At 40.4% G+C, this 18,247-nt stretch overlaps 2 protein-coding genes across 3 annotated transcripts in view; one reads left to right on the top strand and one right to left on the bottom strand.

The window, feature by feature from the left end:
• Positions 1-1,085, bottom strand: part of DBF4B (DBF4B-CDC7 kinase regulatory subunit) — a 43,451-nt gene extending 42,366 nt beyond the window's left edge. The window contains exon 1 of one of the 2 annotated variants that reach the window (XM_060781222.2): positions 958-1,085. The gene's annotated coding sequence lies outside the window, so the exon portion shown is untranslated. The remainder of the gene's footprint in view (positions 1-957) is intronic. The other variant, XM_060781221.2, reaches the window with a different exon arrangement.
• Positions 1,086-3,026: 1,941 nt separating this feature from the next.
• CCDC43 (coiled-coil domain containing 43) lies at positions 3,027-11,003 on the top strand. The gene is made up of 5 exons (XM_067470089.1): positions 3,027-3,241; positions 5,472-5,559; positions 7,353-7,488; positions 8,229-8,287; positions 10,216-11,003. Exons 1-5 carry the CDS (start codon positions 3,077-3,079, stop codon positions 10,401-10,403), a joined length of 636 nt encoding a protein of 211 aa, XP_067326190.1. The 5' UTR covers positions 3,027-3,076; the 3' UTR covers positions 10,404-11,003.
• The last annotated feature ends 7,244 nt before the right edge of the window (positions 11,004-18,247 follow it).

The following is an 18,247-nucleotide window of genomic DNA, read 5'->3' as shown; positions in this document are numbered from 1 at the left end:
CAGTCTTTAGAAAGAACTTGAAGACCTGGCTGTTTCGATGTGCCTTTCCAGATTAGGAAATCTCCAATAACAAGTCCCAAAAGCACTTTATTAGAATTAAGACTACTGCACACTGCACTTATTCTTACATATCACCTGTCACATCAGCACTTTTAATTCTGTACCCATTACTCTGGCCCGGCCCAGTTTTACTGTATCTTGGTGTATTGTTTATTGCTTGTTGTTTAATATTGCTTTAATTGTTTTTAATTTGTTTTAGGTTTTGTATTGTTATGTTGTGTTTTGAGGCTTTGGCCTTTGTAAGCCGCATCGAGTCCTTCGGGAGATGCTAGCGGGGTACAAATAAAGATAATAATAATAATAATAATTAGTTTTAATTAGTTTTTTTAATCATTACATGTAGCCCGCCCATTGTCTATGTGCCTGTGTCTATTGTAATTCTTATATTGTTATGTATTCATATGTTTTATGTAATTATGATGTTGTTTATTGTTTGCGTTTTTGGTTGTGTTTTGGTTTTCTTTTTGTAATTGTTGTTCGGGCCTGGCCCCATGTAAGCCGCTCCGAGTCCCCATTGGGGAGATGGTGGCGGGGTATAAATAAAGTTTATTATTATTATTATTATTATTATTGAAAATTTAGAGTCCTTCCAGACAGGCTCTATATCCTAGGATCTGATCCCAGGTTTTCTGCTTTAATGAGGATTATATGAGTCTGCACTGCCAGATAATCAGGGATTAACAGAAAACCTGGGATCAGACCCTGGGATATAGGGCCTGTCTGGAAAGGCCTCTAAACTCCCAGGAAGTAAACAAACACCTTCAAGCATCAGTATGATACTTCAGTTTAGCTGAACTGGTTTGAATTAAGAACTGAAAAGAATAATAATTGGACTAAGAACTAAGCAACTATTGATAATCAAGTATTCTTTTACACAACTTCAAAATCTCGACTTACGTATAAAACCTTTTCCCTCAGGTTCTGGTGCCGAGCCACAACTCTCCAGGTTTCCTCAAAACTGCCAAAGAACCCAGTTTAAATTTTCTGCCAATGACTACAGTCCAAGAGGTTGAGAACTACGGTAAGCGGGAAGGACTAAAACAGTAGCGCGAGAGGGAGGCGTTTCGAAATGGGGAAGTATACATTCTGCCTGTTCCTGCAGAAAGGGTTAAGCCTGTAGAATGAATGAAATTTGACACTACTTGAACCACCATGGCTCAGTCAGTGTTAAGGATTCATGGGAATTTGTAGTTTTACCTGGTCTTTTTCTTTTTTTTCTGTCAAAGAATGCTGCAATTCATTAAAAAAAACACAAAGTTTAAAAACTTGGCATTATTATTATTATTATTATTATTATTATTATTATTATTATTATTATTATTATTTACAGTATTTATATACCTCCTTTCACACCCCTGGGGGGACTCAAAGTGGTTTTCATATTAATAATGGCTAGATTCAATGCCTTACGTTGGGCACCGATACGATGCCAATACAATCTATCTATCTATGTATATAATAAAAGTCAGTGTTTGTATGTGGAGGGAGGATGGTGTATGTGGCAGCTTTCTGATTGGCTGCCACTTTCACAGGCCACTGTGACCAGCATGGGTGGCGGACCTGGATCAAACTTGGCACGCATAACTCCCATGACCGCCTTTATGTCCTGGTGAGGTTTGGGGGAGGACGGACAATGGATGATGGGATATGTAGCACTTTCCCACCCTTCGGTTCCCACAGACTACTGTGGCTCCCAATAAAGACCAAACTTGGCACACAGAGCACTTATGACCCACTCCACATCCTGGTGCAGTTTGGAGGAGGATGGACCACGGATGATGGGACTTGAAGTACCTTCACTCACTTCCCAAGACTGCTCCGACCCTCATCCAATTATATAGCAGTGTAGAAGAGGCCATGGGATAGTGTAGATCCAGCCTTAAAGTGCATCAACACTAGAATGAATGCAAAACTACAACTCCCAGGATTCCATAGCATATTTATTTATCGTGTCAGGAGCAGACCAAACAGTTGTATTGCATTTTTTAACAAACAAAAAAAACCCACAAAGTTTGCAAGCTTGGTAGTTGATTAAATGTCCTTTGATTAGTATCTGGCCACTTGGAGTGCCTCTGGTGTTGCCGCAAGGAGGTCCTCCATTGTGCATGTGGCAGGGCTCAGGTTGCATTGCAGTAGGTGGTCTGTGGTTTGCTCTTCTCCACACTCGCATGTCGTGGATTCCACTTTGTAGCCCCATTTCTTAAGGTTGGCTCTGCATCTTGTGGTGCCAGAGCGCAGTATGTTCAGTGCCTTCCAAGTCGCCCAGTTTTCTGTGTGCCCAGGAGGGAGTCTCTCATTTGGTATCAGCCATGGATTGAGGTTCTGGGTTTGAGCCTGCCACTTTTGGACTCTCGCTTGCTGAGGTGTTCCAGTGAGTGTCTCTGTAGATCTTAGAAAACTATTTCTTGATTTAAGTCGTTGACGTGCTGGCTGATACCCAAACAGGGGATGAGCTGGAGATGTCTCTGCCTTGGTCCTTTCACTATTGGCTGCTACTTCCCGGCGGATGTCAGGTAGTGCAATCCTGGCTAAACAGTGTAATTTCTCCAGTGGTGTAGGGCGCAGACACCCCGTGATAATGCGGAATGTCTCATTAAGAGCCACATCTACTGTTTTAGCGTGGTGAGATGTGTTCCACACTGGCATTGTTCCATAGCATAGATGTGTTCCATAGCATTGAGCCATGGTAGTTAAAGCAGTGTCCAACTGCTTTCATTCTCCAGCAGGCATGGGCAAACTTTGGCCTTCCGGGTGTTTTGGACTTCAACTCCTACAATTCCTAACAGCCACAGGCCCCTTCCTTTGGACTCCGGCAACCTTTGGAAGGGGCCTGAGGCTGTTAGGAATTGTGGGAGTTGAAGTTCAAAACACCCGGAAGGCCAAAGTTTGCCAATGCCTGTTCTATAGTGACGTCAGAGTGTGCTCTGCCCCGCCCTCACACCTTCAGGTTGCCGGAGTACAAACCGCGCATGCGCGTGGAACACCACCCTGGAGCCGGGGCTCGGCGTGACCTAAGATGGCGGCGCCCTGCGCGTTCGAGCCCTGGCTGGAGGGGCGCCTGGAGGCCCTGGGTCTTGACGGGGACGTCTACGGGGGATACATCCGAGGCGTTTTGAGGGAAGCCGAGTGCGACGCCGAGCGGCTGGAAGGGCTGGCGGGGGCGCTGGCGGCGGGGGAACCGGTGAGAGTGGTGAAAGCTTCAGGATTGGCCCTGGCCGGCACCCGTAGCCGACTCCTTGTTTTCCTGCCCTGCGTTGCAGCACGAGGGCCCTCAGGCTGGGATCAAGTCTCCCTCCTGGTCTCAGGATATAAGGGTGCCTGTTTCTTGAACCAACACTTTTCAAGAAGTTCACTGCCAAAGAAGGAACATTTTCAAGACTGAGGCCCCTTCTACACTGCCATAGAATCCAGATTTTCAAAGCAGATAATCCACATTATCTGCTTTGAACTGGATTATATGAGTCTACACTGCCATGTAATCCAGTTCAAAGCAGATAATCTGGATTTCATATGGCAGGGTAGAAGGGGCTGTAGGTATCTATTTATGGCTGTATATTTATCCCAAGTATCTGCGAATAGTTCTGGATTTGATATCTTTATAATGGATTTGTATTGAAATTGCATCCATCATTTTGAAACACTGGTGTTTTAATGTCTATATGTTTTTGGTTTAATTTTTTTAATCTTGCTAGCTGCATTGAATCTCTTTTAAGAAAGAAAACACAGGCATGACAATGATAATAAAATACATCCAAACTACATACAATTCTTTTAAAAAATAAAGTCTAGCACTGTCTTATAGCAGTTGGAATATTTCTTCCTTCACTTCATCCCTTTATAAAGAATGCAGCTAATGAATCTGAAAAGTGGATTAGGATGCTTTCGATTCACATTTAGCTTCTGCCAGGCATTTATTGATGATTCTTAAGCAAAGCCTTCCTATCCAGTCCCCCCATAACCAAAGTCCTTAGCTTGTTAAAAAACAGTTTTTGTTAGAGTTAAAGAATTGTAAGCCCGGGAATTTGTTTACAGAATACAAATGCAGAACAGAATTCACACTCCTGCACCATATTCTACTCCTAGATATTCCTTTTACTACCATAATGTAGAGTAATGAAGCTTAAGTATTCGTTTTCTTGCTGCCATATTTAAATAGTTGAGTCACAAATCGTTTCCATTCTACTACAGACCACCCAGAAGTCTGTCAGTACAGCCATTTGCTTTTTGCTTATTCCTGGCCTAATGCAGATAGACAATGTCTGTTTAGTTAATAATAATAATAATAACAACACTTTATTTGTATCCCACTACCATCTCCCCAAGGGATTCTGTTCGGCTTACATGAGGCCAAGCCCAAGTACAACAATACACGCAATAATAACAACAATACAAGCAATTAAAATAAAAAACATGGACAATAAGATATGCAACATTAACAATAAGACAACACACAATTAAAATTAGTTACTTTATTAGTACAAATAATATAGATTGTATTGAAGGCTATATTGATGCACGAATTACTTCCACTCAGTAATCAGGTTCGATGAAAAAAAATAGCAAAAAGTAGCATTGAATGCCTCTTACAGAGTATCTTTTCATATGTAAAGCATAACATAATTGTGAACACATATATTTTGAAAGGGATGAATGAAAAGAGTAATGCAGCACTTAATGTTAAGTTTCTCTACCTTACAACTTGTGAACATTCCTCTGTGAACAAATGTAGCCAAATGTTATTCTTTTTTCAATTGGACCAGAAAGGGGTAAAATTTGTCATGCCATAAGGGGTCAGATCAAAAGTACCCCAAGGATGGAGTAGATTTCACTCCAGTTCAAGACTCCAGTTGCTTCTCCTAAATCAGGGGTCCACAAACTTTTTAAACAGAGGGCCAGGTCACAGTCCCTCAAACTGTTGGCAGGCCGGATTATAATTTGAAAAAAATGAATGAATTCCTATGCACACTGCACATATCTTATTTATAAGTGCAAAAACATTTAAAAACAATACAATAATTAAAATTAAGAACAATTTTAACAAATATAAACTTATTTGTATTTCAATGAAAAGTGTGGTCCTGCTTTTGGCTGATGAGATAGGATTGTTGTTGTTACTGCGTGCTTTCAAGTAGTTTCATACTTAGGTTGACCCTGTGCGAGGGCCGGGTAAATGACTTTGGAGGGCCGCATCCGGCCCCTGGGCCTTAGTTTGAGGACCTCTGTCCTAAATTATAGCAAATCCCCATAAAAAGTACCTAGAGAATGATTATGGAGAAGCCTTCTCCATCTGTCAGGGGTGCTTTGAAGGTGATTTTTCTGCTCCTTGACAGACAGTTGGACTGGATTGCCCACGAAGTCTCTTCCAATTCTATGATTCATCAACTAAAATAAATATTTCTTCACTTTTTCAGGATGAAGATGTTCTTCAAGATGTTTGCAGGGAAATAATTGAAAAGTGGTCAGAGGCCCAAAATGCTCTGGCTGCTGAGAAAAAAGAAGGTATTTCATGCCATTTTGGCAGCACTTCAGTGACTGATGGGCACTTTCTTTGTGTTACTTATACATTCCTCATCTGAAGCTTTAAGGTTTTTCTTCCCTTCCTGTGTTTTTTTCCCCCTTTCTCTTAATTAAACTACTTACATCATGCATACTTGTATATAAGTCAAAAAAGTTTTTGACAAAAACTTTTGACACCAAAACCCTGAGTCAATTTATCCACAGATCAGAGCTGGAAATGCTCTGTGCTCCTTGCCATTTTAGGTGTTTGAAGTGGAACCGAGTGGCGATGGCCATTTTTAATAGGGGCTTATGCAAGCCTCACCAAACTTGCAGAGAGATGTTGATGATAATAATAATAATAATAATAATAATACTTTATTTATACCCAGCTCCATCTCCCCCAGGATACCCAGCTCCATCTCCCCCAGGGGGACTCGGTGCGGCTTACATGAGGCCACGCCCACCAATATAGTACATACATTATAAAACAAAAACATAATACCTGAAAATAAAATACATAAAATGCAAAAATCAATATAATAAAGAGAAACAACAACAGTATAAAAACAAACAATTAAAAACAAACAATTTCACTGGGCAGAACCACATTCAAGGATAAAATTTATGGAGCGTCATGATGCTTAAGTCCTCTTATGGGAAGAAGGGCGGGGTAGAAATGTCCGAGATAAATAAATAATAACATTAAGCAGGAAGCTTCTATTAAAAATGGCTGCCCCCGCTCCACCTCAAATGCCTGAAATGGCTGGTGTGCCACATTCTTCATGTGCTCTCACATTGCTTCTTAATGCCTCTCAGGCCTATAAAGAAGGCAGAGAAAGAGGGAGGCCAGGATAATGAGATGGAAGGGCTGCTTCCATACCCACCATGCCAAAAAGCTTCTCACCTCTACTTCTTGTTATTTAATTTATCCACTGGTCAGAGCAGAAGCCATAATTTTGCTCCCAAAACAGTCCTCAACTTGTCGATGAGAATATTTTATATATGAGTACATAATGGCGCTTCTATCCTTGGGTCTCTCACACTTTGATTCCCTATCACATTAATAAGCTGTAAGTTAGGGAACTACCAAAACAGGTAGTTAATTGGCTGATTTAATGTTAATCTTGTTCTGTGTTGTACTTAATGGTATGTAACAATATTTACATCTTTTTTAAAGGGAGGAAAATCTTCCCTTTTTGACAGTCTCTAAAACTTTGACAGAATAGCATCTCAGAGATGCACTCTATACTATCAGAGACTATATTTTGGATGTAGTACACTATCTTTTGTTATCTAGACAAGGAGTTTATTTGGTCAAACAATGAGATGAACTGGGAGTTCTTATCTATTCTACTGTTGATTCTGATTATAACTCAGCTTTAGTCTAGATTTCAAAATTGCCATAGATGTCCCTCCCACAAAAACACAAGCAAAATATATTGTCAAAGGCTTTCATGGCTGGAATGTTGTAGGTTTTTTCAGGCTATATGGCCATGTTCTAGAGGCATTCTCTCCTGATGTTTCGCCTGCATCTATGGCAAGCATCCTCAGAGGTACCTCACTGAGGATGCTTGCCATAGATGCAGACGAAACATCAGGAGAGAATGCCTCTAGAACATGGCCATATAGCCCAAAAAAACCTAAACAACACAAGCAAAATAGCCTGAGGCAGCACTCTGAAGCTGGGCTGAAGCTAGGATGGGTAAGATGTGAGGGCAATCCACGATTTCTCTTGTTTACTTGCTCATGGACTAGTGCTTAGACATCCTTGTTCTGTTCCTTTCCTTCTCCAGATGAGGTGCAAGCCATTGCCAGCATAATTGAAAAGCAGGCACAGATTGTGGTGAAGCCAAAGGAGGTTTCCAAGGAAGACACACTGCAGAAGGCTGCCCTCTTGGCACAATATGCCAATGTGACTGATGAGGAAGAATATCCTTTCTATGTTGCAGTTAAATATAGATTATGTTCATCTCACTGGGGGACCTGCAAGGGATTCCTGTTTATTTATAGACCACTCTTCTTCCCATGGGCTCTGGGTTGATCTCAGTGGGCATGCTGATATTTTTTTAGAGAAGCTGCCATTGCTTTAATGGTTCTCAGGTCCTACATACAAAAGTCTTCATGGAATCAGAGCAAAGGTATGGATAGAATGAGTTCTCAAGGGAAATCGAGTCCTGAATCCTCCCCTAAATCAGAAAAAATATTGTCCCACTTTTCTGCCAGCTAAGCATATTTTATTATTTTGAAACAGATAGTGTTTAATTATCTTGGAACAGGTATGATGACATCAGTGGTCCTTTGGAAGGCTGGTGGGCTAGGTGTTCTATATTAGGAGAGATGTGCTAATACTCAGTCACAGTACAAAGGACAGGAATGTTGTAGCCTATTAACTGGGATGGTTGGGAAAGAAAATTCTCTTTACTGATGTATTTGGGCTCGGCCTCTTGTAAGCCGCATTGAGTCCTTCGGGAGATGGTAGCGGGGTATAAATAAAGGTTTATTATTATTATTCAGAGGCAGTGTATATCTAATTGCCAGATTCTGGGAACAAGCAGAGGGTGAATATCTTCACCTTGTTCAATTTGATACCAAATGGAAAAAGAAAAATCAGCAAGTATTTCAGAAAGCCCTGATATCCAAAATATTCAAAAACCCTTAACTCAATACACTGAATTAGATGCTCAAGATGATCCTGGAGCAGCGGCAGTGCTTGTCAGCTCTGAAAAAAGTATCCTTTTGAGACTTCTCCTGTTTAGCAATGTGAAAAAGTGGATGTTGAGCAAAAAAGAGGGTTGGATAGAATCCTAAAAGAGGGGTTGGAAATTTTAAAATAAAGTTTCACTGCTTTATATTGGATTTTGAGTTGTGGAGTCCTCTTTCATACACACTGTTGTAGAAAACTTTATTATATTTATCATTTATTTATTTACAACATTTATATGCCACCCTTCTCACCCTGAAGGGGACTCAGAGCAGCACACACACACACACACACACACACACACACACAATATATTATTAGCATAGTACAAGATCAGTATTAAATATTACTATATTGTACTGTACAATTATATTGTAATATTATTAGTAATATTACATGTAATATAAACATAATTATATTATTAGTAGTATTGTATTGCATTACATTATAATATTATATGTATATACAATATATTATATATGATATATTATTAGAACAGCACAGGAGACAATGTAGAATTTTCTTCTGCCCCCCGCCCTCTTCACTCTGCCCCAGAGCAGCAGTAGGTGCTGGGGGAGGGGTCCCCAGGTGATGACATATACAAGAGACAAGATGGAACTGTCCTCTGCCCTCCCTCTCTTGACTCTTATCCCTCCACGATAAGTTAAATTAGATGAGCAGCTATGCCTCACACAAGAAGGGATGCTGGTTGTGATCATTTATATAGCACCCTCTGATTTGCAAGCAGTATATTTCTCCTCAGAACAATTTTAATAGGCTGAAGTAAGGGTGCTCACCATTGAGCTGCTGCAGCCCTCCTCCACAGGCACTGCATTGTTGGTGGAGCAGGGTGGTCAGAATAGTGCCTGTGTTCCTGTACCTAATTAAGAATGATTAAGTGATTGACTGGGATCCTCCAGTGATTTTAATGGGAAAATGTCAACATGTCAAATATAATAAGGTAATGCAATATAATAATAAGAAGAAGAAGAAGAAGAAGAAGAAGAAGAAAATTATATATTTATATTACATGTAATATTACTACTAATATTATGATATAGTGGTATGGTGCAATATATATATTTATTTACTTACAGCTTTTATATTCCACCCTTCTCACCCCGCAGGGGACTCAGGGCGGATTACAGTGTACACGTATATGGCACACATTCAATGCCTATTTTTCACATACAAACATATACAGACATACACAGAGGCTATTTAACTTTTTCTGGCCGCCAGGGGAGCTGTCGCTTTCATTGTCCATCTGCGACGCTGATGATTCACTTCCGCATTCCCCGCATGCTTCCCCACTGGAATGCTTTGCTCGGAGTCTTCTTTATGGCCTCATAAATCAGTTAATTTAGCCTCCCCACACTTTAAGGTGGTACCTAATTTTCCTACTTGACAGATGCAACTGTCTTTCGGATTGCAAAGACCGACAACAGGCTACACACAATTGTTTGGAAACCTACTCCAACTTGGGCTGGCTTCGAACTCATGACCTTTTGGTCAGAGTGATCTTAATGCAACTGACACTCAGCCAGCTGTGCCACAATCCCGGTTTAATGTTTAATGCTGATATTGTACTATGCTAATAATACAATATATATTGTATGTAATATATACCTGCTCTGAGTCCCCTTCGGGGTGAGAAGGGCGGCATATAAATGTCGTAAATAAATAAATATTCTGTGTCTAGTTATGGGGACGCAAGTTGAACCTTCTTCAATCCTCTTGCTCTCCACCTGCCATGGAACAGCTGTTGGGGGGGCTGCAATGGTTAAATAGTAAGTCAGTGGGATGGGGCTTTGGTCAATGTAAAGAGTTGATGAGAATACCAACTACAACAAAAAAAAGATATGGGGTACAACATGGTCCTGTGCCTATATATGTCCCTTTCAAGATGCCAACCTCTTTGTATGTGTTCTGCATTGTCCTCAACTCCCTCCCAGCTTTGTTCAAAAACACCAACCTAGAAGACTTGGTGAATGCCCGGAAATTAGAAAGGGAGCACCAGCGGGATGAGTCACAGCGTAAGAAAGAACAAGATAAACTCCAGCGGGAGAAGGACAAATTGACAAAGCAAGAGCGCAAGGAGAAAGAGAAGAAGAGGACACAAAAAGGCGAGAGAAAGCGGTAGCTGGGGAGTGTAGCTGGACCCTTCTCCTCCCTCTTCTAAGATATGGCACAGCATGCAGACACACAGATTGCTCAGCAGAAGGAATCTTTTTTTTTTTAATCCTTCAGCAGTATGACTTAGGCAAGGGTTGGGGGAGAGCATGAAGGGTGAATCCTCTTTACCGTTCCCCTGAAAGAAAACAGTGCTGTACCCTTTTATTGTCCAAATATTGGACTGAGTAATTGTGGCCAACCTCTGTAACCAAAGAACTGTGTGGTAGCTCTTTTCCCTCCCACCTTCCCTACTTTTTTGACACTTTCTACCTTTATTAACCACTTAAGGGGAAGTTGTCATATGTCTGAGTATATAAACTCTACTCAAAGGTTACTTTTGGTTGGAGATGTTAGAGCAAAATCTGGTTTCTCATATATGCAAGGTACGGGGAGGAAGCACCCTTTGACAAAGCTTATGAAGATGAACTAAGTGCACCACACACTTCACCTTCCACAGCTAAAATTGACTCCAGAGTTACTGCTGCTTGTTGGGATTGGGCTAATGCATCTCTGTGTACTCTCCGCAAGGCTGTGTTGTTGCCATTTAAGTAAAGTTCTGTGAATTTAATTCAGTCTGAGGCATCATTGACTTTTTGGTCTATGCAGTTCTTTATAAAGTATGATGGGGAAGCCACTGGCTGAAATGGAACAAAGGAAGGACAGGTTACCTACATGTAACAGTGTTTTTTGAATTGAATGATTCTCTGGGAATTCACAGTTGGGTCTTGGCACTTTGAAGCATTCCACAGCTGTGTGATTTTTGGCAAGAATCCTGCCCTGACTCTCACTGTGCCTGCATCACTGTATATCACCTCTCCTCAGTTCTTTTTTGCCATGCTTATTGCATCTCTAGGAATGTTCTCAGTAACTGAGTTTTTTATCGGCACTTCTTTCAGCTTTCTTTTCCTCCTCTTTATTTTTTCTTCCTACTTCTGATGCCAGTTGCCCCCCCCCCCTCCATATATATATGGCATGTGCAATCCATGGTTCTAAATGGTTCTAAAGTACTTACAAAACTAAAGTTCTGGTGGTGAAAACTAGGGGGCTCTGGTGCTTTGCTTCTACAGTGTTGCTAAAGTTCTGGTGGTGAAAATTTCAGAACTCTAACAAAACTTTCAAAATTCCATTATAAATGGCAGTTCCTAATTGGTTCTGACATAAAAATCATCAATAATGAAATAATAATGAAATTTTGAAAGTTTTGTTAGAGTTCTGAAATTTTCATCACCAGAACTTTAGCAACACTGTAGAAGCAAAGCACCAGCGCCCCCTCATTTTGACCACCAGAATTTTAGTTTTGTAAGTACTTCTTGCAAAGATTTTGAGGGAACGATGCAAACAAAATCAGGCTGGAATGGACAGGTCCATGAACATGGTTGTGCAAGAACTTCTCATCTTATCTGCATAATAGGCATGTGCAATCCATGGTTCTAAAGTACTTACAAAATTAAAATTCTGGTGGTGAAAACTAGGGGGTGCTGGTACTTCGCTTCTACAGTGTTGCTAAAGTTCTGGTGATAAAAATTTCAGAACTAACAAAACTTTCAAAATTTCATTATTATTTCATTATTGATTATTTTTATGACAGAACCAATTAGGAACTGCCATTTATAATGAAATTTTGAAAGTTTTGTTAGAGTTCTGAAAGTTTCACCACCAGGACTTTAGCAACACTGTAGAAGCAAAGCACCAGCGCCCCCTAGTTTTCACCACCAGAACTTTAGTTTTGTAAGTACTTTAGAACCATTTAGAACCATGGATTGCACATTTTATATATAATATAAATTATATATAAATTTCTTTCTCCACTGTTATCTGGAAGGAGCCTTCAAAATTCCCATTCAACCTATGCTCTATTTGTGGATGTTAACTGCCATTTAAAGAAATCTCTGTTGATTTAGTTCAATCTGAGGCATGTTTGAGCCTTTTGTCTATATGCAATTCTTTATAATGTGTCTGGTGGACAAACCACGAGCTCAAATGGAACAGAGGAATCAATGGCTCCAGCTACTTAAGGACAAAAGTTGTTGCCAATAAAATACTCACATTCATAATTCTTTGTGGAACAGTATTTACAACAGGTTTGATACAAAGGAGGGCTTCATAGAGCAGGTTAAAAACTGAAAACCTGATTGGCAGGGAGTTTTCAGGAGAGTGAAGCCAAGGTTAAATACATCCGGGGCTGGGAAGCTAAGTGAACATGGCAGAAAAAAAAGACATATGGATGGGAAAGAGAAAATGCTTGGGGGACCATGGATTAATAAAGCAAATCACCTATATTTTTGGTTCAATAAAGAAAAAAATGGGTAAATTCAACTAGGCTCAAACTAAAAATAAACAAGATCAGGGGCTTGTTTCTGTCAGCCCCCCCCCCCCCCCCACAATTGTTTGAAATTTTGTGTATCTCTTCACTTTTCTAAGTAATCTTCATGAAAGGCTAGGAAAGATTTCAGTCAGTAGTTTTGCCGAGCTGCTGCAAAATGTTGTGAGTGCTGAACTACATAGACCAGGGGCCCTCAAACTAAGGCCCAGGGGCCGGATACAGCCCTCCAAGATCATTTACCCAGCCCTCGCTCAGGGTCAGCCTAAGTCTGAAACGACTTGAAATCACACAACAATCCTATCTCATCAGCCAAAAGCAGGTCCACACTTCCCATTGAAATACTAATAAGTTAATATTTGCTAAAATTGCTCTTCATTTTAATTATTCTATGGTTTTTAAGTGTTTCCACTTCTAGAATTGACAGCTAGCATAAGGGTCATATTGGCTGGAGTTTATATTGGTGGGAATTGTGCAAAAGAATGTTTCCAGCCCCTATGTGCTTGTGGGTGCAAAAGTCTCCTTGTAGTCTGCTCTCTTGGACTCACTTTCTGCAATTCACTAAACAAACTCAGAACCTCATGCTATCCTATAGGAAAGGCACTAGATTTCTTCTGTAGTTGAGCTGTCCACCATGATGTTCTTTTGTTTTGGACTCTTTCCAAATGAATAGTCAGCACCGAGTTTGATGCCTGTTTAGTTGGTTATAAATTGATTGCCTGCCTTTAGTACTGCTTTATATTCCCTCATCTTACTTGCATCTCAGCACTGAGATGGAAAAAAATCTTTTAAACAATCTCTCTCATTGCAATTATTCACATTTCTCCTCCACATCCCTATTCTTCTGCGGAACTCAGATGGGCAGCATGTGGGGAATATTATTCTGATTTGTGATCAAGGCTGGAATACTGATTGTTGAAGGGGTGAAACCTTTTCCTCTCCATCCACACTTGCTACTGTACCCTTTAATTAATTGGGAAGCTTCTCTGTAGGAACCATCCTCATCCAGCAGACCGGCTGGGATTGTTCTGCTTTGTAGAGATTGATGTCTCTGTTGACATGACTGCTCTTATCAGCCGCTCAGCAGTTGCTTGTGCTTTTCTTCATGCAGTAGCTGATCCCAGCCATCTGCTTTTGTTTTCTGCTTCCCACCCAATGACTCCCTTATAACCTTGGTTTTGTCTTCCCTGCCAACAAAGATGTTGGTGTTTTTGATTCTGGAATTGATGTAATGGGCCACATGATGTGGCATGTCATCTCTGAACTGGCTTACAGCATGGAACTACTGCTTCATCTCTGTTAACTGTGTTAGAGACCAGTGCTTTCCACCATGTTTACATCTGTTGTTGCGTTCACTGCACCCTATTTGTGTGGATCACATTCTGTATCATCCCTGCCTCCTGTTTGAGAAACTGAATGGCATCCATAAATCACAAATGTCCCTTGTGTGACCTCTTGCTCTACATCATCTTTATATAAATGGGCTGTTGTAGGTTTTTTCGGGCTATATGGCCATGTTCTAGAGGCATTCTCTCCTGACGTTTCACCTGCATCTATGGCAAGCATCCTCAGAGCTAGTGAGGTCTGTTGGAACTAGGAAAAGGGGTTTATATATCTGTGGAATAACCAGGGTGGGGCAAAGAACTCTTGTCTGTTGAAGCTAGTTGTGAATGTTTCAACTGACCACCTTGATTAAGATTTGATGGCCTGGCAGTGCCAGGAGCAATCTTTTGTCGAGAGGTGATTAGATACCCCAGATTGTTTCCTCTCAGTTGTTTTGCTGTTGTAATTTAGAGATTTTGTTCATTTTCATGGTTTCCTCCTTTCTGTTGAAATTGTCCACATGCTCACCTCTCAACAAAAGATTGCCCCAGGCACTGCCAGGGCATCAAATGCTAATCAAGGTGGTCAGTTGAAGCATTCACATCTATCTTAAAGTGTTCATGAGTTCAGAGTAGAGTAGCTGCTTTGGGAGACGATAATTGGGCATTCGGGTAACGTGGCCAGCCCAGCGCAATTGATGACGAAGGAGCATCACTTCAATGCTGGTGATCTTTGCTTCTTTCAGCACATTGACATTTGTCCCCCTGTCTTCCCAAGAGATTTGCAGGATTTTTCAGAGGCAGAACTGATAGAATCGTTCCATATGACATCTGTAGACAGTCCACGTTTCACAGGTGTATAGTAGGGTTGGGAGGACAATGACTTTATAAAAAAGCACCTTGGTCTCCCTACGGATGTTCTGGTCCTCAAACACAAGAGTTCTTTGTCCCACCCTGGTCATTCCACAGATATATAAACCCTTTTCCTAGTTCCAACAGACCTCACTACCTCTGAGGATGCTTGCCATAGATGCAGGTGAAACATCAGGAGAGAATGCTTCTAGAACATGACCATATAGCCCGAAAAAACCTACAACAACCCAGTGATTCCAGCAATGAAAGCCTTTGACAATACATATCTTTATATCAACTCAAAAGTCACCAAATATATGGCTATTGTAGCATGTGCTGTCACAGCTATGGTTTGTATCAGTTTGGTGGCCAATCATAGTGATAGATGTCAGACCATGTTTCCTGATACTTCACAACAGTTTTGTTGTCTTAAGTTTCCTAGATAACATCTTGCCCTCTCTGAAGTACTGTGCTATATATAGGCAATGTCATTGTCAGCGGTGCTGCTCAGCCACAGAGAAGCTCAGTCTACTCCTTCAGGGACTCAAAAGACCAACATGTGTGTCTAGTCTCAGCCTTAGTTGCAGCCTTAATGACTTGATTCCTGTCAAAGCATGTGCAATGTTGTGGGAGAAAGCAGCTTGAAGCCAGTGTCCAACCTTCCTTGCCAGTTATTTTGGCCAAAGCAAGAACTTCATGGAATTTTTAGCCAGTGTTTCCAAAATATAGCCAGCTTCTTTCCCTTTCCCAGTTCTGTTGCCTTATCTTTGTATTAGGATCTCAAGATCCTAACTTACTTGTCCAAACGCACCCACCCCTATGTCCCATCTCGTAATCTAAGATCATCCAGGCAGGCCCTGCTCTCGCTCCCATCAATTGCGCAAATGCGTCTGGCAGGGACAAGAGACAGGGCCTTCTCGGCAGTGGCCCCTCGCCTATGGAACACAGTCCCAAATGAGGTAAGATCTGCTCCCTCCCTCCTGGCTTTCAGAAAGAAATTAAAATCATGGCTTTGGGACCAGGCCTTCGGACAGTAGATGTTTGTAGAGTTTAAAGGACATGGACTAGAATGACAATACTAGTGTATTGAATATAGGAACATAGAACAACGGATTATGAAATTGGATCTTGATTCTACCTATGAGACGCTAATGAGGTGTTATAGTTATGTTTAACTGATTATTATATTATTGTTTTTAACTATTTTTAAACTCTTTTTATGATGTTGAGCATTGAATTTTGCTATGGTTAACCGCTTTGAGTCGCCCAAAGAAAAGTGGTATATAAATGAAGATAATAATAATAATAATAATAATAATAATAATAATAGAGGAAATGTATTCACTGATCTCCTCTTGAGCTGTTTTTGAAGCTGCATTCTCTAGCATGAGAGACTCTGGTTCCTCTTTAACAGGCTATCAGTCACCCATAATTTGGATAATTGTGGCTAAAATGGTGCATCCTATTATCAGTGAGACTGAAATTCTATTCTATTTTGAATTTGAGTTCCCATTTGATGATAGGCAGTTTAGCCCTTTGCTTTTTTTCTTCTTATTATTTTCAATTGTTGTATCTTTGCTTTCTCCTGATAATTACTCAGAATCTGCCTTAACTCTTCCTCTTATATGCCTTTGGAAATTCTGTCTGCAAATATTCTTCCGTTGTCTTAGTACCCTCTCATAAACTTGTTTGGCAAAATATATTTTCCATCTCTGCTTTCTCTAGTTTTGTCTCTACATAGAATTATGATGGAATGATGTGCTAATTGTTCTTATTTTTGTAAAAGTACGTTAAAATAATTTTAAACAGTATTCTCAATTTCTACACTTGAAGTGGTGCTGCCAATACCTTGCCTTTGTGTCCCATTGCAGTAATTTTTTGATATAGCCAATGGTACTTTTTAAACTTTAGATGTGCCCATAGGCCCCAATGGCTCAAAAATTCCTGTAAACATGGGATGAGAACCTTATGGCCTTTGATATAATTTTGGACTATTTCTCCAATGATCCCTCACCAGATCCCTATTCTGGCTAAAGGCTGATGGGATTCAAACAAATGTCTGGAGGACTGCAAGTTGCTGAAAATTCAGGAATGGGCCAATAAATAAGAAGGAAAAGGACTGAAGCCTGATTTTATACTGATACAAATTATTTAAATAGTGAAGGAATCTCCAGTTACATTCTGTTTTATGGACAACTAGCCGTCCCCTGCCACGCATTGCTGTGGCCCAGTCTGGTGATCTGGAAAATAAAGTAATGAGAAAGTGTTGGTTGTGGGTAAACAGCACTTCTTGCTGTTTCTTTGTCAATGTTGATGTGGAGATTGTCTGGTTTGCCTAATCTGGAACATGCAACATATAATTGTCCTTCTTTAGAGGTCCCTTTCAAATCTGATACTATATCTCCGTGTGTGTGAATCATATCGATCTATCTATATCTATGGCTGGCTGGCTCTTTGTCAGGAGGGCTTTGATTACGTTTTCTTGCCCTGGTGAAGGGAGTTGGACTGGATGCCTTAAGTATTTTCTGTTGGTCATGGGGGTTCTGTGTAGCAAGTTTGCCCCAATTCTGTCATTTGTGGGATTCAGAATGCTCTTTGATTGTAGGTGAACTGTAAATCCCAGTAACTACAACTCCCAAATGTCAAGGTCTATTTCCCCCAAAGTCCATCTGTGTTCATATTTGTGCATATGGAATATTTGTGCCAAGTTTGGTTCTGATCCATCATTGTTTGAGTACACAGTGCTCTCTGGATGTAGGTGAACTACAGCTCCCAAACTAAAGGTCAATGCCCACCAAACCCTTCTAGTGTTTTCTGTTGGTCATGGGAGTCCTGTATGCCACGTTTGGTTCAATTCCCTCATTGGTGGAGTTCAGAATGCTCTTTGATTGTAGGTGAACTATAAATCCCAGCAACTACAACTCCCAAATGACAAAATAAAAAAAAATGAGTGAAGGATATACATTGGGTTGTTAGGTATATGCTGTTCAAATTTGGTATCAATCCATCCAGTGGTTTTAGAGTTATGTTAATCCCACGAACAAACATATTTTTATTTATATATAGACTTGAAGATTTGTTTTGTTCAAAAACACCTCTTTCTTTCTTTCTTTCTTCAAAACATGGCTTTTTCAAGGAGGGTTGGACATATGTTCAGTTAAAGACATTCAATTTCAAATACTGATATTTGGTGCCTTGAGGGGGCAATTTAACTTTTCTGAACAAACATCTGCAGAAGGTGGTATGTTGCAGTCTGTAGCTTCAAACAGATGTTTAGATTATAACCATATCTTTCCTAAAGGTTCAGATAACATTTTA

This window comes from Anolis sagrei, chromosome 6 (genome assembly GCF_037176765.1).
Source record: "Anolis sagrei isolate rAnoSag1 chromosome 6, rAnoSag1.mat, whole genome shotgun sequence".
Lineage (NCBI taxonomy): Eukaryota > Metazoa > Chordata > Lepidosauria > Squamata > Dactyloidae > Anolis > Anolis sagrei.
Note: the sequence above shows the minus strand (reverse complement) of the source record. Positions and strands in the feature narration are given on the sequence as shown.